The 24826-nt window shown below is 46.0% G+C and overlaps 1 protein-coding gene and 1 long non-coding RNA gene across 5 annotated transcripts; one reads left to right on the forward strand and one right to left on the reverse strand.

Moving 5' to 3' along the window:
• Positions 1–1680: 1680 nt before the first annotated feature.
• Positions 1681–23819, reverse strand: LOC144617185 (uncharacterized). 4 transcript variants are annotated; one of them, XR_013557377.2, is made up of 5 exons: positions 23393–23808; positions 9791–10015; positions 9540–9650; positions 4390–4613; positions 1681–2072 (listed from the first exon to the last, which is right to left on the reverse strand). XR_013557377.2 is itself a non-coding variant. In XM_078451464.2 (4 exons), the coding sequence occupies exons 2-4, from the start codon at positions 9870–9872 to the stop codon at positions 1819–1821; spliced, it is 447 nt and encodes a 148-aa protein (XP_078307590.1). In that variant the 5' UTR covers positions 9873–10015; positions 23393–23819; the 3' UTR covers positions 1681–1818. The 4 variants fall into 4 exon arrangements, 1 of the variants encoding a protein (XP_078307590.1); XR_013557378.2 differs by lacking the exon at positions 1681–2072 and adding an exon at positions 2335–2839; XR_013557379.2 differs by lacking the exon at positions 9791–10015 and having other exon boundaries at positions 23393–23814.
• Positions 2232–7319, forward strand: LOC144617187 (uncharacterized). Its single transcript, XR_013557381.2, has 3 exons — positions 2232–2336; positions 5120–5292; positions 7039–7319. It is a non-coding gene; the product is annotated as an uncharacterized LOC144617187 (long non-coding RNA).
• Positions 23820–24826: the final 1007 nt, after the last annotated feature.

Consider the following 24826-nt stretch of genomic DNA (forward strand, 5'->3'; position numbering starts at 1 on the left):
CTGCCATGAACTGAAGGTCAGAAATAGTCCCTTCCATTAAGAAGTGGCTGTGGATGAAAGAACTCATAAGATTTATCATTGTCACCTCCTGTGACTTGGTGGTCTGAAAATGTTGTATAAAGGAAAGAATTTCCTATGCCTCGGCAATTTGTGAAGTACCAGCTTAAATTTGCGGACACTGTCTTGAGGATAAAAGGAAGCATTTTTCAAAGGCTATATAATCAGTAGATGTTCACCCAAAAGTATCTCTGAAGACAGGACAGGTAGAAGATGAAGAGGAGGACGAGCTGAGAGTTTGTCTGACTTTGAACTTAACACAGTGTCCTGATAATAATATAGCTAACATTACTCTGGACTCAGCAGTGCTTACTTACAGCTATACAAGTGCTTACTCTGTGCACAGTCCTCAGCTTAACAGATTTGGAAACAAAGACACAAAGAGAAATGCAGTACTTGGCCCCAGATCTCACAGGTAGAAGCTATTATCTGTATATATTGTGTGCAAGTGAAATTTTTGAGACATTTAGCTGAGTTTGTATTGTCATTTTTTTTTTTTTTCTGGTAGTATGTTAAGGGAGTTCTGTGTTGAATTAAGTAACATTTTTAACTACTGTTTCCTGTGAGACACTGTCCCTATCCTAGATAATGCTGATGATCATACCAGTGTGTACAGGTGGGGCCCAGGAACTAATATGAAACTGTGCCTTTTGGTTTGTGGCCATAGCAACCATTTTCAGAAAGCCTGGTGTTTGCCTTTCTGCCTCTCCGAATCATGGTTTGCTCAACTCCTTTGTTCCAGAAGAACCACTCTTTTCCCAGTCGCTACACACCAGGCTGATCTCCAGCTGTTGATTCCCAATGTGAACATTGGTTCACACTGTTTTCTTTCACTGATGCCATTCTTCTGACCATTAGGCTTTGCGTTGGCCCAGTGAGCTCACTTCCCACAAGTTATGACAACAGCCTATTGTGATCTGTTTCCTACAAGGAACCTGGAGGGTGGGGATCACTCGGCCACATCTACCTTTGTATTCACCACCTCGCCTTGCACATAGTAGGCATTTAATAAATGCTTGTGGGATGAGTCCATGAAGGAGAAATGGTGAGCACTGCCTCAGCTCTGGACACATTCCAGCACTTTCTGGTGGTTGTCTTGTCCTATCATGGCTCACCTGGCTCTGGGGTGATGAAATGATGCAGAAACAGAATGTGACCCGTTTGGTAAACGAGGACCAGATGGGACAGATGGGACGCTCTAGTTTCCTAGTCACTGCTCTAGAGTCATTACATTTGGTCAGAAACTCCCAAAGTCTGAATTTTTCTTGATTTGATTTCCATATTTCAATCTAAGAGTACCTCTCAGGCAGATCTTGAGACTGCCTCAGTACCTCCCTGAGTCATGTATCTGTCTGGTCGTCAGCATTCCGCAAACAGGAAGTGCTTGATAAATCTTTATGGAACTGAATGAATTGATTGGACATAACCTTGGCAGCCATTAAGTTTACAATATCATCAGTCCTTTGACAACTGTGTTAAGTGGTTTGGACCCATGTGCGTATCTTCTTCCATATGTGTTTGCAAGACATGGCCATAAGCTAGAGCTTCTGGATCAGGCCCCCAAAATGTTTGCGGATACTCATTGTCTGCTAAATTGGAAGGTTCCTCAGACGATATCCTCTGTTATAGTCTCAGCACAACCGATTTACAGATTTAACAAGATGGTACCTGTCACCAGGGATGGGGAACAATTGGCCAGGACCTGTCCCTCTGACGCAAGCTTCCGCTCAGCCTTGTCTTTAGGATCTTCGAGAACATTCATCAGTGTCTGTGTGCCCTTGCAGCTAGCGGGGCCTGGGAGCCCATTGTGGTCCGTGCGGTCGCTGCTGCTGCAAGCTGGGGAGACTTGGCACTGGGTCCTGAAGAGGTTAACCGTGGGGGGACGGCGCTGATCCAGACTCCAGTCCCGGTTCTGCCATTTGGGGGTCGTGTGGCCTTAGACACGCTAAGCTGCTGCTCTGTCACCTCTGAACGTCGACTAACGACAGTATCCAGCTTACCTACTTCACAGGCCACTGTGAAAACCAAAATAAAAATGACAGCATGCATGTGAAAGCTTAGAGTCCTATGGAAAAGTAAGTCGTGTTAGGTTAATGATGCTGTTCAAACTTTTTTTTAGTTGATGGGCCACATAGATCAAGACTCTGGCTTCAGTGAAGACTTCAAGCTGCCTCGACATGATGCCCGGAGTTCTCCACTGAGGGTGCTGCAAGACACAGCAAGACTCTGCCAGGACTTGCCGGTGACAGAGTGGACATATTCCTGTGTTCTCACAGCAGGTTGGAGATCGTGGCCCGGCCTCTGTGCCAGGGATTGGGGGAAAAAGTTATGTTGCTGTCTGGGCAGAAGCTGATTTTCTTACTAAGAAATCTGGCACCAGACGTGTGCCACCAGGACTGAGTTCTGTGATGTCTTCCCAGCTTGGCAGACTCCTTGTCGCCCTGGGGCTCTGGGACCACAGTATGTGGTGCTATGGACTGGCTTAGGTTCAGCAGGAGCTGATGGGAAAGGTGCCTTGGGAAGATGGGCCAGGTCACAGAAAGAAGGGCAAGCACTGGCTAGTGGTAGCGGGGATGAGGCTCGAGGACTCCAAGCACTCTGAGAAAACACAGCAACCTATTGTTTTGGTATTGGGTCTGGGAGTGCACTTCATGTAATGGCCACACATAGTACTGTGACCAGTTCCAAGATCAACTACAGATGTGAATTCAGAGCAGGACACAGTGCATTTTCCCAAGTAAGGAGGGTGACAGACACATATCTTCTCAGCCCAAGGAGGCTTCTACGAGAGAATAAAGGTCCATGTGACAAATGGGCCCAATTTCCAACCCCTCACCTAATTGTACAAGTAAATTAAGAATTCTCCCATCAGATGGGGCACCTGGGTGGCTCAGTCAGTTAAGTGTCCGACTTTGGCTCTGGTCATGATCTTACGGCTTGTGGGTTCAAGCCCCGTGTCGGGCTCTGTGCTGACAGCTCAGAGCCTGGAGCCTGCTTTGGATTCTGTGTCTCCCTCTCTCTCTGCTCTTCTCACACTTGTGCTCTCTCTCTGTCTCTCAAAAATAAATAAAAACATTTTAAAAATTAAAAAAAAAAAAAGAATTTTCCCACCAGAGCAGAGGTATACAGAGAGAGCAGGTTCTGGAAGTAATGTGGGTCCTAGTCACAGTTTGAGGAAGGTGTCACTTTCACAGTTACAGAGCAGAGCCAGAGTCTCTGGGCCAGAATGTGAGCAAGTCATTTCTACTACCTGCACGTCAAGAATATAGCTTCTTTCTTCATGGGTTGTTACTGGACACACAGGACTCTAACTGCCTTAAAGAAGGGGCCACGGTAATTCTCCCCACATGAATCTCACTCTTGTGCCTAGAACTTTCCCTGCCTTTCTGGAGAAAACCAGTTTGGTGTCAAATTAATCTGGACAGACTGTGCTGAAGGCCTAAGAAAGGCAGACATAAAAGGGTAAGAATAAGGGTACAAATTCAATACCATGGCCCGAGAGGCAGGCAGGGCTGCCAAAGGAGAGGCAAGAATTTCGTACATGCCAAGGACTTGAAGTCAGAAATAGAAGAGTTGGGGCATGATGTGAAGGAAAGGTGAGCTGAGGCAGGAGGAAGTGTGGGCTTGCCCTCTGACCATAGGCCTTGGCTCATTCAGGGGCCTCAAAAGCCCTGAATGCACAAACAAGGGCCCACCGGTACTGGAGAGGGTCTCCCTTCTCTGCTCACAGCCTTCCCTGCTCTTGGCAGCATCAGTATCTACCTGGCTCTGAGCTTGGCATTCAGAGCCTTGCCCTGTGGCCACAGCCGGCCTCTCCAGCTTCACCCCCACCCCAAACAGGCTGAGCCCCTCAGCCAGGGCCTGTGCTAGAAGGTCCTCCGCCCTCCCTCCCCTCTGTGCTCGGAACATCCACCTGCCAAGCCCCAGCTCAGTCTCTCTGAGGGAACTCCTGGTGTCCCAGGACCATCTCTGTCCATGTCTCTCCCTGGCCCAACCCTCTGGCCATGGCAGTTCTCTCCAGGCCAAGGGGGCCTGTCACTCAGGTGTGCCTGCCGATCACCCGTGGGGATTATTAAATTACAGGTGTCGGGTCCCCAGTCTGGGTGATCTCGTTCCTGAGCTCCATGGGTGATGGGTGCACGCCCGGGCATGAGGCCCCTCATCTAAACCACTCGTGGGGAGGTTTACCTGTGAACCGGGTCCTAATCTGGGTGCTGGAACACAGGTCTGAAGGAACCACATTTCAATTTCTTTCTCAATAATTTGTTTCAAGCTTTCCTGACCCTGGGGCGATGGAAACTCAATTGTCAATTTCAGGGATCCCACCCTCACCTTTGGGCACTCAGCAGCGCCAGCTGAGTTTCCAGAAAGACTGTGTTGGTGACGGCAAAGCTGTTTATTCACTGAGAGAAGCTGACAAATATCCTGGAGCAAAGGTCAGTCCGTCTTTCTTGCTCTGACCTTGCCGCAGCCAGGGTCACAGGCCCAGAGGAGGGACGTGGCGGAGGAGCCGGTGGGCACACACCAGGTCAGTCTGTGGCAGTGGCACCTGGAACCTGGGGGAAGGAAGGGTCGTGATGAGGTCCACTCGGTTTACTTAAAACTGAATGAAGTCTTCTCCCCGAACCTGCTTCCTCTCCTGACTTCTCACCTGTTGTTCAAAATCCTAGAGTCCTCTTTAAGCCTTTCTCTCCTCGCCCTAGAACAGTGTGGAACTTTAGAGGCATTTTGCCTAGTCCTTTATTAAAAAAAATTTTTTTAAGGTTTATTCATTTTTTAGAGACAGAAACAGAGCCTGAGTGGGGGAGGGGCAGAGAGAGAGGGAGACACAGAATCCGAAGCAGGCTCCAGGCTCTGAGCTGTCAGCACAACGCCCGACGCGGGGCTCGAACTCACAAACCCTGAGATCATGACCTGAGGCGAAGTTGGATGCTTAACCAACTGAGCCACCCAGGCACCCCTCACTTTTGAATAACTAGATTATTTTAAAAACCCCAAAAAACTAGATTATGAATTGCCCAGGGCAGGGGCTTTGCCTCATACTTCTTGGTTTCCCCTGCAGGACCTGGCGTTGAGGACTGCGTGATAAAAATCTCAGTCACCTCTTGTGTGTGGTGTATGCTGAGGGAAACTTCAGCAAAATGCAGACATTTCTAGGCAGAAATGTCCACTGAGCCATTATAAGCCCAGAAGAGCCGGAGACATAAACCGGGAAGGAAATATTTACCATACAGGGTGAGCAAGCCCCAAGAGTAGCCGAAAAACTCTCGGGGGAAAGAAGGGGTGCACAAGTCCAGCAGGTGCCCCAGAACAATAGGGGAGACAGAACACACTGAGGACCAAAAGTCAGAACCAGACTGAGGCTTTGCTGCAGCAGGAGGTGACCCAGCGCCTGTGGCCACGGGCCCAGGTCACCTCTGGCAAACACACAGGTGCGCCTCTGCTCCCGATGGGATTTCCTGGGCTCTCCAGTGACCCCTGCCCTTCCCGGGGCTGGGAAGTGTGGTGGTCCCTGCTCAGCGGCCTCCTGTTCCATATGGGACTCCAGCCTGGCTCCCCAGCTTTCCTACTCCGGCTGTGGCTGGCCGCTCTCCTCCCGTCCCTGTTCCTTCACCTCTGGGCAGGGTCCGCTGCCATGGGGGGCAGCTGGACAGTCAGGTGATGGAGGGGCAGTTAGGCCCAGTACCAGTCACTGTCCTCTCCCTGCAGATCCCATCCCGCTCCAAAGGCGGGGAGACACCAGCACGTGGGGGTTCAGAGACACACCACGGGCCCAAACTCTTCACCAGGCCCAGAGCCTCCCAGTCCCTATAGGGTCTTCAGATTCATCCTCTCATCTGATCTTCCCCCAAACCTTGTAAAGTGGGGGTGCACTGGAGGACATTCCAGCCATGCATCAGATGAGAAAAACGAGGCAGGAGGTGCCAAACATTCCACCAAGCGGGAGCCGGGACTGGGGTCTCCCACCTTCTGGCCCAGCACTTAGGGCAGGGGCAGGGAGAAGGCGTGGTGGGCTCAGCCTGGATTCCCTGCGGTGGGGGGGGGGGGGGGGGTGAGTGGGGGCTTAAGTACCATCACCCTAAGTGACAAGTGGCCTTTTGGCGCTGGGAGGGATGAAGCAGTGTAGGCTGTCTCCTTATGTTACAAAAGAAAGGGCCCAGGAGGTCTTGAGCTGCTCTGGGCCACAGGTTCCTGGAGCGCAGAGTGGTGGGGGACTCTTACTCCAGGCTGGAATGAGCTGCATTGCACACTCAGTGTGTGGAACAGTCAGGACCCATGCTTTTGTCCTCTGGTGACTGGGCCACAGATCGGATCCCATTTGTGCAAGGTTGTGGGGCCCTTCTGCAGATCCCTTCGTTTTCATTCATGAGCACTACAAGCACAGTATTCCCAGCCTGCCCGGGTTCACATCCCAGCTCCCTGTGTGCAAAGGGGACATCCCTATGCCACTGCCTAGGGTTTTTTGGTTTTTTTTTTTTTTTTTAATGTTTTTATTTTTGAGAGAGAGAGAGAGATAGAATACTAGCAAGGGAGGGACAGAGATAGAGAGGGAGGCACAGAATCCAAAGCAGGCTCCAGGCTCTGGGCTGTCAGCACAGAGCCTGATGCAGGGCTTGAACTCATGAACTGCGAGATCATGACCTGAGCTGAAGTCAGACGTTTAGCTGACTGAGCCCCCAGGCACCCCGTAATGAGGTGATACACATAAAGTCTTTAACTGAATAGCGCCTGGCCACAGTAAGTCCCCACAATATCGGTTGGTGTTATTATACACTTATTCTAGAGTTAGAAGAATGGGCTGTAGAATTGTTTGGCTATGCAAGTGTAGGTGTCTGCCTGCATACCCCCGTCTGGTCCGGAGGCCTCAGGAGGAAGGTGTTGCAAGGTCTGCTCTGTGGTTTAACTGACCTGGATAGAACCTCCTTGGTCCCTTCTCCAAGGGTGGACCAGGAGGCCCTCACCTGCTCTGCATCCTGGCAGGGAAATGTCATCAGCGGCTGACTCTGCTCTCTGACCCTTGGCCCTGAATCACCAAAGAACTGAACACCCCAGGGAGGCTGGTCCCTGCCCACTGGCTGATCACTGAGAACAGGTGGGTCCTGAAGGCTGGGCCAGACTTATTTTTGGGGAGGCGAAGCAAATCCAAGCCGAGATGTTGGAGAGAATTAGAGAAAACACCCCCATCTCAGCTCCCATCTGCCAGGCTGGGGCTGGGCACGGCACGACACGAAAGCAGAGCAAGGGGGACTTGACTCAAAGCAAAATGACCGGGGCGCCTGGGTGGCACAGTCGGTTGAGCGTCCGACTTCAGCCAGGTCACGATCTCGCGGTCTGTGAGTTCGAGCCCCGCGTCAGGCTCTGGGCTGATGGCTCGGAGCCTGGAGCCTGTTTCAGATTCTGTGTCTCCCTCTCTCTCTGCCCCTCCCCCGTTCATGCTCTGTCTCTCTCTGTCCCAAAAATAAATAAAAAACGTTGAAAAAAAAAAAAAAATTAAAAAAAAAAAAAAAAAAAAAAAAAAGCAAAATGACCAACCAAGAGGCTGGGAAAAGAGGCGGGTTCAGATCGGAGCCAGGAGCTCCTGGTGGGGTCAGCAGGGTGTTCGGGAGGCTCGGGCTTCTCTCTATGAAGGTTTGGGGACCAGAGGGGCCCGGGACATGGGCAGAGGACAGTGGGTTTGGTGACCTGAGCAGAGGGCATCTGTTCCTGTCCCTCTCCCGGGGCAGTGAGGCTGGTGCCCCCTGGGCAGCTGAGCCCTGGGCAGGCTCAGGGCCAGTGCGGCCTCTCTGGGCGGGGTTCTCCAGTGCAAGGCATGTGAGCACAGGCTAGGGGTGGGGCCGTCAAGTTAGGACCAGCAGATATGTGTTGCTGCCTCTCCCTGGCCACACCAAGGCTTCGGCACCTTCTTCCCCACCCATCCATTCCTCTCCAGCTTCAGTCCTTTACACTGAAGTGGACTTTTAAAAATAGGTAAAGCACATGGTACACAGTGGAAAGTTCCCTGTCCTGCCCCGCCCCACCTTCCCCTCCTCGGAGCAACATCTGTGTCCTTACTGGGATGATGCATGGGTATGCTAGCATAGAAGTTAATATTCTCCCTTTCTGGCTTTTTCTGGTGGCAGAGATTCCTCTGAGAGTCTGAAAAAAACTCACTGAAATAGGGTATACACACACACACACACACACACACACACACACACAAATTAGTGTGCAATTTCAGGGGATTATAACACACTCTTGTGGCCCTTTTGATCCTACTCAGCAAGGGATTCTGGTTGTGACGTGTCTGGGTCTGATCCACATTTTCTCTCCTTAACACTGTTACCCCACATACACACTTCCCCTGCCTGCCAGGATTTGACAAGATTTCAACAAAGGAGAGCTTCTAAGGCCTTGATGGAGCAGCTTAAGCAAGCAAGCCGTTCAGTGCCTTCTTTAAAAAACTCCCTGTTATACTGAGGCCCAAATAAAATCTAAACTCTTAGAATGGCTTGGGAGGCCCTCTACTCGTGGTGTCCCTGAACGTCCCTCCTGGTCCCCTCCAGCCACGATCGCCCTCTGACCACACAGCTCTGGCCACACCGACCTTTCTGTCACACCCAGGTCTCACCTCAGGGTCTTTGCTTAAGCTGCTCCCTGTGCTAGGAAAACCATTTCCCCTGTTGGCTGCAGTGCTGGTTCCTTCTGGTGTCCCTCCCCAGCCACTCTCGTGTGTGCCCCGCTCTCGGCACCCCTTCTGGAGGGCACCATCCCATTTCATTTTCCTCGGTGCGCTTACTCTTCTGAAGCTGTCTGACTTCTGTAGCCATCTACCGCCCCTGCCACCAGGACACGAGCTCTGGGAAGTCAGAGGCCTTGCGTGTCCCACCTCTAGTGCCCAGAAGGGGGCACTCAGTAAATGTCTCTGCATTGACTAAAGAATCTTGGTGGAGATCAGATATGAATCGAGACTCAACTCTCCATCCCATCAAAGTAGCTCCAGGCCATCCTGGCTCCCGCTCTAGGCAAAGTTCCTGCCTCTCCCTCATTTCTCTATTCCCAGATGTCCTACCCTTTTCCCAGATCTCTGGGGCCCCTCCTTCCCAATCAGCATCTAACAAAAACTCTTTTGTGATTTTATGCCCGGGGGATTTAATCTGAGTCAATTTGGCATCGCCAGCCCTGGCTCAGCTGAGTCCAAAGGTCTGATCAGTGTTTCCAGCGGACTAGCCAGCAACTCTGTTGTCTGAGGGCTCTGAGCTCCACCCCAGTGGGACCAAGGGTACTGATGAGGCCGGTCCTCGCCTCGCTCACTGAGCTGCCATTCCTGGGCCAATAAACGAAGCCCGAACAAGTGAGAAAAGCAAAGGCTATTGATTCAAGAGCTTGCTACAGCAAGGGAAGTCAGTCAGCCAAGGTCACTTGCATTTTAAAAGAGACTCCAGGGTAGGTGGAGGGGTGGTAAAGCTTTATTTATAGCAGAGAAATGGGAAAGATTCAGGTACCTGGTGCCTTCTCTGGAGCCTGTTGGCGTGGGGAAGCTGGAAGGCAGGTGACTAGAAGCCAGGCATCCTGTATGACTGGTTGGGGGTGCATATTTGACTCTCTGGCTGGTCCTAAGTTGCAGAGCGGACAAAAGTTAGGGAAGTTGTCAGTTCTGGCCATTTTGAGCCAACTATTCCAGAAGTTAGTGGTTAGCTTTCTGAAATGCTCCTAGACATAGTCTGACTTGTTACAAACGGGACCTATGGATTACCTGGGTGGTTTACTGTATTTGAGGAGGTGATTTCCTGGGCGGGTTTCTGCAGGTTGTGGATGTCCGAGGTCTGTTTTTCCATATGGTCTCGCCATTGTCTGTGTGTTCAGTGCAGATCAGTCTTTTGGGGACTCCTCCCTCCTTCCCTTGAACACGGGAACATCCCGGGCCAGTAGAACCGTCAAGTCTTTGATCTCCTCCGTCCTGCAGCTCTCTGGCGAGAGCCTTCGCGGTGCAAAGAATGGAGAGAGGTGCAGTGAGAGGGGCAGGAAGGCCTGGCGGTGAGGCACACGCACCCACGAGTCGTGTGTTGGGTTCAACGCAGGGATTCTGAGTTGAGAAGGTTTTATGAAAGGTGTGGGGTTTCAGGAGTGGGATTGCTACAGATGGAAACTGGGGAGAGAGAGGGGGGACACTCTTGGAAGGGAATACAATGAGGCAGGGGGCAGGTGGAGAGACCTTAGGTTAGTCACTTCCTTTGAGTCTTAATTCTTCACTGTGTACAGCCTCTGTGAGGCATACATGGTGTGCATGAAGGTGCTGTGAGCTGTGAAGGTTTCAGCATGAGGGAAGGCTGTGGGAAACACCTGGAAAGGGCCTCTCTCATCAGAATAAGGAGGCTGAATGTACCTAGACAGTGATAATAATAATGCCAGCAGTGGGGCGCCTGGCTAGCCCAGTCATAGCACATGTGACTCTTAATCTCAGGGTCATGAGTTCAAGCCCCACGTTGGGCATGGAGCCTACCTAAAAAATCAGACAAACAACCAAGCACTTACTGAGTTGGAGTCACTGCTCTAAGCCTGCAGAGAACCCCGGCAACAGTCCCATGAGGCAGTTACTATTATTATCTCCATATTACAGGTGAGATACCTGAGGCACAGAGCAGCTAAGGAGTTTGCCCTGAGTCACACAGTGTCAGAGGGGAGAGAATGCTTAGATTGCGTGCTTTGCACAAATCAGCAGCAGCTGTGTACCCTCAAACGCTGCCTCCTGATTCAAGGTCTTTGTCCTCGGATGTGTGTCCCAATGCATCATCATCAATCAGCTATAATAAAAGTCAGCTTTCACTAAATACCAGGCATGGTGCTAAGCATTTGCATTAACTCACTTATTTAAAAAAAAAAATTAATTTTTTTTTTAACGTTTATTTATTTTTGAGAGAGAGAGACAGAGTGTGAGCAGGGGAGGGCAGAGAGAGAGGGAAACACAGAATCTGAATCAGGTTTCAGGCTCTGCACTGTCAGCACAGAGCCTGACATGGGGCTTGAACTCACGTACTGTGAGATCATGACCTGAGCCAAAGCCGGGCACTTAACTGACTGAGCCACCGAGGTGCCCCTTTAAAAAAATTGTTTTAAGTTTATTTATTTTGAAAGGGGGGGGGGGAGGGACAGAGAAAGAGAGAATCCCAAGTAGGCTCTGCACCTGCCAGTGCAGAACCCGACGTGGGGATTGAACTCATGAACCATGGGATAATACCCTGAGCTGAAATCCAGAGTTGGAAGGTTAACTGACTGAGGCACCCAGGTGCCCCTGTACTAACTCATTTAATCTTTGTACCAGCCCTCTGAGGTAAGGAACTGTGATTATCGTTTCCACTTTACGGAGGAGAAAACCAAGGAGTTGCGTGGCATAGCCCATGCCTCTGACTTTGGAGTCTGCACGCCCACCACTACCACACGGCCTCTCTTCAATAAGCAAGGGCTGGGACTACTCATCACTCAAGCCCTGATCCACACGGTGGTCTGTGCCTAGGAGCCAACTCCACATCAGTGGTTCTTGCCTTTCTCGATCACAGACCCCTTTAACACTCGCCCCAGGAAAATGTGTGCATGCACACACACTCACACCCCTTAAGAAATTCACAGACACCCCCCCCCCCTCAAGCCTTTCCATGGCAAGTGGGTGATGGGAAAGACTTCTGGGGTGAGTGTTTCAGCCGGGGGATATTCTCCAGTCTGGAACAAAAGGGCATGGCTTTGAATTTTAAGAGATTTACTTTATTGAAAGAGTGAAAAGTCAGGGGCGCCTGGGTGGCTCAGTCGGTTAAGCACTCTTCATTTGGGCTCAGGTCACGATCTCACCTTGGTGAGACTGAGACCAGCATTGGGATTGTCTCTCTTTCTCCCTCTTCCTCTGCCCCTCCCCTACTCACACGCATGCATGCACACACTCTCTCTCCCTCTCAAAATAAAATAAACAAACATAAAAATTAAAAAATAAAATTCCAAGGGTGCCAGTCGGCGCGGAGCCTGCTTGGGATTCTGTCTCTCCTCTCTGCCCCTCCCCCACTTGTGCTCACTCTCTCTCTCTCTCAAAATAAATAAACTTAAAAAATAAAAAAGTAAATACATAAAATTCCATAGCTACTTTTATTTACTTCACTAGTGAACAGAACAAAAAGCAGTCCATCCTGAGAATCCCCATCTTTGGATCAATTTAATTACCCACTTCTCTCACACATCTAGCCAGCTGAACACTGCTGGAAGAAATCTCATAATTCTGCCGATTTATGCCAATGCACATTTATGGGGTCTAATCCCAGCTGGGTCTTTAACACTACTTGGCAGCTCTTGTACCAGATAAACACTCACACCCTTTCTCACGATGGCCACTCCAACCCTTCTGTAATGATTCTTTGAGCTTTAAAAGTTTTCATGTGTTAGAAACATAATTGCACAAATTTTAATTCATAACCTCCAGGATTTTTATCCAGTTTCTCCATGTACTTGGGCTCTTGACCCTTTATTTTTTGGATAATTATTTATTTAGAGGCTACCATACCTGGCATTGGGCTGGGCTCTAGGACCCGACTATGGTCTCTGTTCCCACGAACTTTACAGCCCAGAGAAAAAGACTATCATTCCACAAATAATTACAAGTATGGTGAGGGACACTAAATGTGTTGATGTGGGGATTTCAGGAAGGCCTCCCTGAAGTGGTGGCCTTTCAAGCTGAGTCCTGAAGGATGATATGTCAGTTTGGAATGCTTTGGGCTGCACACAACAGAAAATCTGACCGACAGTGAAACCATAAGGATGTTTATTATTTCCTTAAGAAGTCTAGCAAAGGGGCGCCTGGGTGGCTCAAGTCAATTAAGTGTCTGACTTTGACTCAGGTCATGATCTCATGGTCCGTGGGCTCAAGCCCCACATCGCGCTCTGTGCTGACAGCTCAGAGCCTTGAGCCTGGTTTAGATTCTGTGTCTTCCCACCTCTCTCTCTGCCCTCCATGCTCACTCTCTCCCTCTCTCAAAAATAAACATAAAAAAAAAAAAGAAATCAGAGCGCTTTATAAAAAAAAGAAGAAGAAGAAGAAGAAGAAGAAGAAGAAGAAGAAGAAGAAGAAGAAGAAAAAGAAGAAGAAGAAGGTCTAGAAGCAAAGAGTTTCAGGGCTTTTAGATAGCTCAACAATATCAATATCAATATCACTGATATCCCTACAAATTTCTTAGCTTTTCCCTCAGTCATAAAAAGGTTGCCATAGATTCAAGCGTGACTTACACAACATCACTCTGAAGCACAAAGAGAAAGGGTTCTGGTCCCCCAGCAGCTCTCTTTCAGAAGGGCACAAGAATTCACCCACAAATTCCCAGGAGTTTTTCTCTTTTTTCCCCCCAAAAGTGGGTCATATGCCCACCTCAGGCATAGAAAAAGGGGGTTACCATGACTCACTTAGTCCAACCAGGATCAATCCCGTAGCACAGTGAGGATCCTACCTTCTCTGAAGATATTGCTGCTTATCGGACTCCTCAAATGAGGATTAAAGGGTTTACCAATTCTGGATATGGACACCTAGATAATTCAAATAAAATTAACCTTCATACCAATAAAACTTAAACTTTTAAAAAGTCATCTTTTTTTTTAAATTTTTTTTCAACGTTTATTTATTTTTGAGACAGAGAGAGACAGAGCATGAACAGAGGAGGGGCAGAGAGAGAGGGAGACACAGAATCTGAAACAGGCTGCAGGTTCTGAGCGGTCAGCAGAGCCCGACGCAGGGCTCGAACTCACGGGCCGTCAGATCATGACCTGAGCCGAAGTCGGATGCTTAACCCACCAAGCCACCCAGGCGCCCCTAAAAAGTCATCTTAAAAGCATCAGTGGGGTGTCTAAGTGGCTCGGTCGGTTAAGTGTCAACTCTTGGTTTCAGCTCAGGTCATGATCTCATGGTTTGTGAGTTCAGACCTGCGTTGGGCTCCGGGCTAACAATGCAGAGACTGCTTGGGATTCTCTCTCCTTCTCTCTGCCTCTCCCCTGCTTGCACGCGCTCTCTCTCTCTCTCTCTCTCTCTCTCTCTCTCTCAAAATAAATAAACTTAAAAATAAAAGCATCAGAGAAGTAACAAGATTTGAGGAATTGCTGAATTGTGATGCTGAGATACTGAAGAGGGGAAAGTGGAGAAGTGAAGTCTCTTCTGAAGGTTGCTTATGCCCTGGGGCTTTGTTCTGGAAAAGGCTGAACTGCAATTGTGGCTGCATGGAGGGGCTAGGGTGAAAATTTCAAAGTCAGGTGGTTCTGGATTGCTAGTGCCCTCAAGAGCTGGTAAATAATAAGTTCTTTTTAGAGAAAGACACTATTATCTTGAACCTCAAGGTATTTCTATAAATAACTTTCAAAAACAATGTCCAGTACACAAAGATAACCCAAGGACATCAGACAGCATGAATAAGAACAGTAGGTACAACAGGTCATAGTAGTAGACTCATAGGGTCTCCAGATATTGAAATGATCAGCACAGATTACAAAACAATAAAATCCAAGAATGGAAAATTTGGCTGGGAAATAGAAACTTTAAAAAATGATATTACAAATCTTAAACAGGGGGAACAATGTAAATTCTGGAACTTAAAACTACAATAACCAAAATTAAGAACTGAAAGAATTTTACCAGCAGATTAGAAATAGTAAAGGAAAAATTAATGAACTGGAATACAGGTCAGAAGGAAATACCAAGAATGATGCATAATGGGGAAAAAAAAAAGGAAATGCAGAGGGGCGGGTAAGAGACATGATATCACAATGAAAAGGTCTAAGCAGAGTCCGAAAGGAAAGGAAAGAATGGACATAGGCAATAATTGATGAAATAATGGCTCAAAAATTTCCAGAGTTGATGAAACACATTAAATCATACATTTAAGAATCCAACAAATCCTAAGCAGGATAAATACAAAATTCACTGCCTTACACATTAGTGAAACTGCAGAAAACCAAAGACAAGGAGAAAATAGTAAAAGTGGTCAGAATAAAACACAAATTACCTTTAAAGGTCACAACAGGGGTGCCTTGGTGGCTCAGTAGATTAAGCATTCAACTTCAGCTCAGGTTATGATCTCATGGTCTGTGAGTTAGAGCCCTGTGTTGGGCGTGAAGCCCGCTTCGGATTCTCTCTCTCTCACTCTCTCTCTCTCTGCCCCTCCCCTGCTTGCTCTCTCTCTTACAAAAATAAATAAACATTTAAAAAAATTAAAAGCCACAACATTCAAAGGACCCACACTTCTTGATTTCAAAGCTTACTCCAAAGCTACAGGAATCAATACAGTGTGGTAATGGCATAAGGGTAAACAGACAGGTCAGTGGAATAGAATTCAGAGTCCAGAATAAAACCTCACATTTATGGTCAATTGATTTTCAACATAGTGCCAAAAATTCAATAGGGACAAAAGTCTTTTCAATAAACAATTCTGGGACAATTGTATATCCACATACAAATAAATAAAAGTGGACCCCTACCTCATGTGATATATAAAAATCAGCTCTAAATGGGACAAAGACCTAAAAATATAAAATTCTTAGAAGAAAACGATCACAGGAATAAATCTTTGTGACCTCAGGTTAGGCAATGGTTTTCTAGATATAACACCAAAAGCATAAACAACTAAAGAAAAAATAGATTAGACTATATGAAATTTAAAACTTTTGTGCTTCGAAGGATACCATCAAGAAAGTGAAAACACAAGGGCATCTGGCTGGCTCAGTTAGGTAGAACATGCAACTCTTGATCTTGGGGTCATGAGTTCGAGCCCCACATTGAGGGTAGAGTTTACTTAAAACAAATAAGTGAAAAGACAATCCACAGAGTAGGAGAAAATGTTTGCAAATCATATATATGATAAAGGACTTTTAATGAGAATACATAAAGAACTCTTACAATTCAGTAGTAAAAAGACAAATAACCAGTTAAGTAATGGGCAAAGGATTTGAACAGACATTAATCCAAAGAAGACACACAGGGGCCCCTGGGTGGCTCAGTGGGTTGAGCATCTGAGTCTTGATTTCAGCTCAGGTCATGATCTCATGGTCCTGAGACCAAGCACTGTGTCGGGCTCCACGCTGGCAGCACGGAGCCTGCTTGGGATTTTTTTCTCTCCCTCTCTCTGCCCCTCCCCTGCTCGTGCTGTCTCTCTCAAAATAAATAAAGAAACGTTAAAACAATTAAAACAAAAAACAAAGAAGACATACAAATGGCGAATAAACACTTGGAAAGATGCTCAACATCCATCATTAGCCAGTAGGGAAATGCAAATCAAAACTACAATGAAAAGTACTTCATCTCACACCCACCAGAATGCTAAAATAAAAAAAGACAGTTAATAGCGAGGTTGATGAGGATGTGGAAATCTGGAACCTCACATACTGCTGCTGGGAATGTAAAACAGTACAGTCACTTTGGAAAACAATTTGGTAGTTCCTCAAAGGTTAAACATAGGATCACTGTATGACCCCAAAATTCTGCCCCTAGGTATGACCCAAGAGAAATGATAACATTTGTTCTCATAAAAACTTGTACATGAATATTCATGGTGGAATAATAGAAAAAAAAATGGAACTGAAACGTCCATTAGCCAATGAATGGATAAAATGTGTTATACCCACACAACAGAGTACTATTCAGCCATAAAAAGGAACGAAGTGCTGATATATGCTACAATATGGATGGACTTTGAAAATACGCTAAGTAAAAGGAGGTAGACAATGAAGGCAACATATTGAATGATTCCTTTTACGTGGAATTGACAGAATAGGAAAAGATCTATAAGGACAGAAAGTAGATTAATGGTCACTGAGGGGTGACAGGCAGGGGCTGGGGGGTAGATAGGGGGAATGAAGGTGACATCTAAATGATAAAGGGTCTGTTTCTGGGATGATAAAAATGTTCTAAAATTTGTGGCAATGGTTGCACAACTTTTGTGAATATACTAAAAACCCACTTAGGGACACCTGGGTGGCTCAGTTGGTTAAGTATCCGACTTTGGCTCAGGTCACGATCTCACAGTTTGTGAGTTCGAGCCCCGCATCGGGCTCTGTGCTGACAGCTTACAGCCTGGAGCCTGCTTCGAATTCTGTGTCTCCCTCTCTCTCTGCCCCTCCCCCACTCATGCTCTGTCTCTCTCTTTCCTTTAAAAATAATAAAAACATTTAAAAAAATTAAAAAACGCATTTAATTGTATACTTTATTTATTTATTTATTTTACTTTTTTTTTATTTTACATTCAATGTGGGGCTCGCACTCACAATCCTGAGATCAAGAGCTGCATGTTCTACCAACTGAGCCAGTCAGGCACTCCTAGCTGTATACTTTAAATGAGTGAGTTATATGATAAGCAAATTACATCCCAGTGAGGGAGGGAGAGAGGGAGGGAGGGAGAGAGAGAAAAAGAAAGAAAGAAAGAAAGAGAGAGAGAGAGAGAGAGAGAGAGAGAGAGAGAGAGAGAGAGAGAGAGAGAGAGAGAGAGAGAGAGAGAGAGAGAGAGAGAAAGAAAGAAAGAAAGAAAGAAAGAAAGAAAGAAAGAAAGAAAGAAAGAAATGGAGAGAGACTGTGTGAGCAGGGGAGGGGCAGAGAGAGAGGGAGACACAGAATCCAAAACAGGTTCCAGGCTCTAAGCTGTCAGCACAGAGCCTGATATAGGGCTCAAACTCACAAACTGTGAGATCATGACCTGAGCTGAAGTCAGATGCTCAACCAACTGAGCCACCCAGGTGTCCCAGGACTTTTTTTTTTTTTTTTTTTTTTAGATCCAACTGTTATGCTCTTTACTAAAGATAAAGATACTTCATAATTATAAAAAGGTTCAATGGTTTAAGAAACAAAAAGTTCAAGGGTTCAATTTACCAGGAATATATAATAATTCTAATTTTTTTGTACCCAATAACATGATCTCAATGTATTTAAAGCAAAAGCTAAAGTAAACAAATACCTGATCATAGTAGAGATTTTCACATACTCTTTCAATAGATAAGAAAATCAGTAAAGATTTAGAAGATTTGAATAATATTATTAACTATATGTACCAAACAAATATATAGAATACTGTATCTGAAAAACTGCAAAAATACACATTCTTTTCAAACACACACAAAGTATTTATAATTGACCATATACTAAGCCATAAAGCGAGTTTCAACAAATCCAAAGGGTTAAAATCATCCAGAGTTCATTTGTTAGGCGCGACACAATTATGTTAGACATCAGAAACAAAAGGACAGCTAAAAAACCCCAGATGTTTGGAAATAAAATAATATGCTTCTAAATAACTCATGAATCAAAGAAGAAATCAGAATTAAATTACAAAGCCTGAAATAAAAGAATTAAAAAATATTACATATCAAAGGTTGTGGGTTACAAGCTATTGATGGAAATTTATAACCTTACATAGTTAAATCAGAAAAGAAGAAAATTTGAAAATTAATGAACTTAGATGCACCAAAAAGTACAAAAACAGCAAGTTAAACTTGATGAACTTAGAAATAAGGGAATAATAAAGATAATTGAAAGCATACATTACACACAATAGAATAAAAATAAAATAATTTGGTACTATGAGAAGACTAATGAAACTGATCAACCTTTGGTCAAATGAAAAAGAAAAGGGAGAGAGAGAGAAAGAGAGAGAGAGAGAGAAGACACAAATGAACCCTGTAAGGAATGAAAATGAAAAACAGGGCATTACTATAGTCCCTGCAGACCTTCAGAAGAAACCAAGAGGATATTAGGAACTTGACACTAAAGCACTGGAAAATTTTTATGGAATGGATACATCCCCAAGGGGGAAAAAGACAGTTTATAAAATACTCAAGGAAAAAATAGGAATTCTGAAAAGACCAGTAACTTAAATGAATTTACACACCAGTTTAAAATTTTCCCTGTCCCACATGGCTTCCTCAGCAACTTCTATCAAACTATCAAATATTTACAGAAGACAATGAGGTCAGTATTGTGCAAACCCTTTCAGAGAAAAGTAGTAATTACTTTCGCCAACTTATTTTGAGCCTAATACAATATATTGTAAATATATTTTTACATTTAATATTTATATAAAAGTAATATTAATTTTTGTATAAAATATAAAATATATTTTTAAAATTTTTGAAGAAAGGGAAGATGGAATAGGAGGACCCTGAGCTCACCTGTTCCACGGATTCAACTAGATAATGCACCAGTTTAAATAATGTAAAACTTTCTATATATTACTATGTTTTGACATTCTAGAAGAATCTTTTCCGGCTTGGGAGAGACAATTCTTCTTCTTCTCTTTAATGTTTATTTTTGAAAGAGCGTGAGCAGGGGAGAGTCAGAAAGAGAAGGAGACAGAGAATCCCAAGGAGGCCCTATGCTGTCAGCACAGAGGCCGACCGTGACCTGAGCTGAAATCAAGAGTCAGATGCTTAACCCACTGACCACCCAGGCGCCCTGAGAGACAATTCTTAAGAGATGGCCCAGCTGAGAGCATCATCCAGAGCCGTCCCTCCTCTGTCCTGCCCTTTTCACTCCAGGAGGCAATACTCCTCTGCCTTAATCATCCCAGGGCTAGGTGCCAGGCAGCTAGGGACCAGCCCTCTAATCCAAAGCTGGCCAAAATTATTCCAACTAGTCAGTTCTAAACCCTTCCCTGCCTTGCCTTTTCCCCAGAAACCCCAATAAAGTCTGTGGCCTAAACCTTCTCACATCCCTTCTGCCTCCTGACTTTGGTGTCTTTCCAATGTGAAAGTTTTTTTGTTTTTTGTTTTTTTAATCTACAAAAATGGCTTTGTGTCTCCTGTTTCTAGGACCTGTGAGGTCCCCCTGCCCCCGTTCTGTCTCTTCTGTGGCTGCATCTAACCGACCACCTCATAAAAACCATGAAATATGTCATCTTGTTACTAAAAACTGATAAAGGCAGTATGAGGAAGATAAATACAGGTAAATCCCATTCATGAACAATAATACAAAAATTCTAAAAAATACAGTAGGAAGTTGAATCCAGCAATATATAAAAACGAATGACACATCATGTCCAAGTTGTGTTTATTATTATTTTAGTAATACAAGCTAAGTTTAACTTAAAAAAAAAATCAATTAATGAATTTACCATATTAACAAACCAAACAAGAAAAATCATGCATCCTCCCCATAGCTGCAGGGAAAATATTTAATACAATTTGACATATATTTATGATACAAAACTCTTAGTGAGTGTGCCTGGCTGGCTCAGTTGGTAGAGCATCCAACTCTTGATCTCAGGGTTGAGTTTGAGCCCCATACTGGGGCTAGAAATTACTTTAAAAATTTTTAAAAACAAACCAAAACAAAACTCTTAGCAAACTAGGAATAAAAGGGGACTTTTAAAATAATTTTTTATACATTTTAATTTATTTTTGAGAGACAGAGACAGAGCATGAGAGGGGGAGGGGCAGAGGGGGGGTGGACAGAATCTGAAGCGGGCTCCAGGCTCTAGGCTCTGAGCTGTCAGCACAGAATCTGCGGTGGGGCTCAAAACTGAGATCATGACCTAGGCCAAAGTCGGTGCTCAACCGAGTGAGCTACCAAAGTGCCCCAATCTCCCTTTTTTTATGAAGTTAAAAATACCTTAATGTTATATTATATACCCTTATCACATACTGTACCTTACTATGTACATATATACTTATATATACATTTTGTGTACGGAGTTGTGCACATAAGAATATGGCCACTGTATCTTCTGAGTGATTTAAGGGATTTCCAAAGGTTATGTTCACTATGTAACTTTTGCCTTATGTACTGCTTTTAGAACCTAACTTTGGTATAAGGTACAACTCCATTGTTGATGGATTTAAACTTGTTTTTTTTTTTTTTTAACATTTATTCATTTTTGAGACAGAGCGTGAGCAGGGAAGGGGCAGAGAGAGAGGGAGACACAGAATCTGAAGCAGGCTCCAGGTTCTGAACTGTCAGCACAGGGCCCTATGCAGGGCTCGAACTCACAGACTACAAGACCATGACCTGAGCTGAAGTCGGAAGCTTAACCAACTGAGCCACCCAGGCACCCGCACTGTTGACAGATTTAAGAGCTATTTAGGAGATTTGGTGACTGCCTGGAATAGAAGGGAGAAGGAAAGTGATTCCCAGGTCTCTTGCCTAAACAACTGAATAGATGGTGGTTCTGTTTACTGAGATGGGGCCCACTGGGGTAGGAAGAGTTGGAGGGTAGAGATGGTTGCTTATCTTTCCCAATATTTTATGAAAAACTTCAAAACTGCAGAAAAGTTGACAGACTGTATAGTGAACACCCATATAGCTACCATATAGGTTCTACAACACACTTACTGCTATATTTTCTTTTTTATATCTTCCCACATACCCATAGGAGTTCATTATTGAATAAGCTGAATGTGTGGGATCTAAGAGACTTCCAAGTATCATGTCTTGTAGGCTACTGGTCTAGAGGACAGAAGCACATTCAAAAAGCAGGCTGCACATGCTGCCTCCCCCTCTTCACCTCCCATTCATACTCAGTTCCCTAGAATTAGGCCTTGTAAAAAAACAGGTTGCTTACTTATTTATAATCTCTACACCCAATGTGGGACTTGAACTCACAACTGAAAGATCAAGAGTCACAGGCTCTTCTGACTGACCCAGCCAGGTGCCTCTAGAATGCAGCTTTTAATATCTTCCTTCTTTTTTTTTTTTTTTTTTTTTTTTTATTTAAATTTTTTTTTTTTTCAACGTTTTTTATTTATTTTTGGGACAGAGAGAGACAGAGCATGAACAGGGGAGGGGCAGAGAGAGAGGGAGACACAGAATCGGAAACAGGCTCCAGGCTCCGAGCCATCAGCCCAGAGCCTGACGCGGGGCTCGAACTCACAGACCGCGAGATCGTGACCTGGCTGAAGTCGGACGCTTAACCGACTGCGCCACCCAGGCGCCCCAGTATCTTCCTTCTTTTTAAAAATTTTATTTATTTATTTATTTATTCAGTCAGTCAGTCAGTCAGTCATTTTAGAGAGTTGTGCACGCATGCGCATGGGAAGGGCAGAGGGAGAGAGAAAGAGAATCTCAAGCAGGCTCCATGCAGAGCCTGACTCAGGGCTCGATCTCACGATAGTGAGATCATGACCTGAGCAGAAATCAAGAGTCTGATGCTCAACCGACTGAGCCACCCGGGCGCCCCTAACATCTTCCTTCTAAAGATTCTTTCACTAAGGACACCAACCACTGAAGACCCCAAAACTGAACTCATCGTCCTCCTCCTGGAAACCCTGCTGCTCCTCCTCCTGTACATCTTACCTTACAGTTACCCAAATCTCAAATTTAGGGTATCTCTGGCAGCAGGCAGGTTCTTTCACTCTCATCTTTTAAATATCTCTAACAGATGTCCTCTCCCTGTACCATTAAAGCTCTGGATCTCAAAATTTCTCATTTGACTGATATTAATGAGCTACAATTTCAACCTCTGAACTGGTCCCCATCGCTATCCTTTCTCTAGCTTATCTATTCGTCTGTCCATCTAATTTATCTTTTTAAAAAGTCTGTTCACATCACTTTTCTTTTGCAATATTTTACAGTTGCTTATACCCAGATTGGCATGACTTCCATAGTCCTTCAAGATCTGCCAGAAAGTATGACTACCCTTAAATTTATAACCTCCTGCCCAGTTACCCACCCACATCATTTTTACTACTTATTGGCTCTTCAAATATACCAATCACACTTTCTGCTTTATTGCCGCCTCCGCGAAGACCTCCCTGAAAGCTAGGAGACTCCCAGAGAATCCTGAAAATACATCTAATCATTAAATATTCAAGTCTCCACAGAGATAAAAATCCTTGAGGGCGGTGCTTTGGTCTTCTTTATGGCCAGAATACTTAGACTCACCACCTAAGAATACTCTACCTGACACAAAACGGACACTCTGTTTACTTCAGCGGGAACTCTACATACATCCAGTGCTTTGTACACTCTCCACTTCTCTTCCTGCAAAATCCTACCCAAGCTTGAATTCCTTCTTGAAGCCTTCAACGGCCCCAACAAGTAGTTAGGGCTCTGGCTCCTTTATCCACTGCCCTGAGCTTAATAAATTATACTTTAATAGTTTATCTATATAACTAAGTGCCGTAAATGTGAACACTTTCCCTTTTTCTTGGTAACTAACATCAATCCTATCCATGCTTCTGAGCTCAATCCACAACCACCTACCCTGATCCCCAGAGAGTTACTTCTTTTAACTCTCAGCTCACGAAGCCTGCAATCTATTTAGCGCCTGATAGTCTTTCATTACCGCGGCTTACTATCGCGTTCCCGGTTCCCTCCCTGTCCATCCTGTAGACTGTAACCTTGTAGGGGTGGGGAGGGCGATCCTACCTTTCTGACTCGCCCTCCAGTACTTGGCGCTGCGCTTTGCAAACGCAGCCGTAAAGCACCTCCGGGAAGCTCACGAAGGGACACAGCCCTTTGGAGACGTCCCTGCCGGCGGACCCGCCCCCTCCCTGATCCCGACCTAGGCGGAGCCACGCGCGGGCGGGGTGAGCGGAGGACTGGGCCCGGCCTCGCCTGGCTCAGGCCCCGGGTCCCAGCGGCTGTCGGGAGGATCTCCGGACATCCGCCGGCCGCTCGCGCAGGCGCGGAGACGTTCTTTGAACACGTGACCCAAGCCCTAGGCCCCAGTTGCCCGCGCAGGAGCAGGACGAGGCGCCGATCTCTCTCGCTGGTTGAGCCTGGTGCTGAAGGACAGGCGAGGGAGCTGCCAAGACGCTGCTTCGTTAGAAACACCCATCCGGCAAAGTAAATAAATAAGAGGCTGGGGAGAACCGAGAGGCAGGTGTCTGTTTGGGAGCTGCTGGGGTTCAGCTTGTTCCTAGTTGGGGCAGGACGGCGGTCCTTGCCTCACCCCCCTCAGTCATAACTGGGACCAGGGAAGTCCCGCTTTCTGGAGACTTGTCCCCACGAGACACGAGTCTTCTTTCCGATCCTTCCAGCTCCTGTTTCTTGGGGGCAGCCTCCGAGGGCTGAAGAGTCCTGCCCCTCCCCTCAGGCGTGGGCGCGATACTCTCCTAACTGGACTTCCGGGTTCCTGCCAGTCTGGCTGCCTACCAGACGCTGCAAAAGGCAGATCTGAACCCTGCTTGAAACCGCCAGTGCCTTCGTGGGCAGAGGTGCCAAGATGCACTTTTAAACCCTTGCAGAGGAGACATTTGTGATGACCTCCTGCTTATCATTCCAGCCACATCTGGAAGGGAGACCACCAAAGCCTCAGGCCCTCTCAGCCTTGGTGCTTCTCTGCCTGAGCTGTCCTGCCTGAGATTTACCTGCCCCCTGCACCTTATACTACTACTCCGACCTCCACCGCACAGAGGCTTTCCCCAGTATATCCATACAGCCCTCAGCCCTACTCCCACCTCGGACCAGGCTATCTGGCAGCCCCCTGCAATACAACTTAACACACCTGTTAGGCTCCTGAGTTATGAGCAACTTGATGGAAGGGGCAGTGTTTTCTGGATGTGTATCCCCCCCACATCTAGCATAGTGCACATCGGTAGGCGTTCAGTAAATGGATATGGAATGAATCAAAGTATGGACTTCAAGAGTGAAGATTTTAAAATGTAGGGCTGGGTTATGGCACTTTGGGGGCTCACCCAAGACATGAAACCATATCTTTTTTGCCTTTAAATGATGATAGCTAGCTGACAAGGTGACACTGTTGTTCAAATATGTTAATAAATTCAAGATGACAAATAGTGAAGTTAAGCTGTTGAGTTATGGTACCATCATAGCCTGTGGTATGGTTCTGCTCAGTCA

The sequence above is a fragment of the Panthera onca genome, chromosome C1 (genome assembly GCF_046562875.1).
Source record: "Panthera onca isolate mPanOnc1 chromosome C1, mPanOnc1 haplotype 2, whole genome shotgun sequence".
Lineage (NCBI taxonomy): Eukaryota > Metazoa > Chordata > Mammalia > Carnivora > Felidae > Panthera > Panthera onca.

Coding starts and splice junctions, on each gene's coding strand:
- LOC144617185 (XM_078451464.2), bottom strand. CDS start 9,872: ATGGAAAAACAGACCTCGGACATCCACAACCTGCAGAAACCCGCCCAG. Junction 9,651..9,790: donor AAATACAGTAAACCACCCAG/GTAATCCATAGG, acceptor TCTGCAACTTAG/GACCAGCCAGAGAGTCAAAT. Junction 2,073..9,539: donor GGCTCCAGAGAAGGCACCAG/GTACCTGAATCT, acceptor TGGTTTTCACAG/TGGCCTGTGAAGTAGGTAAG.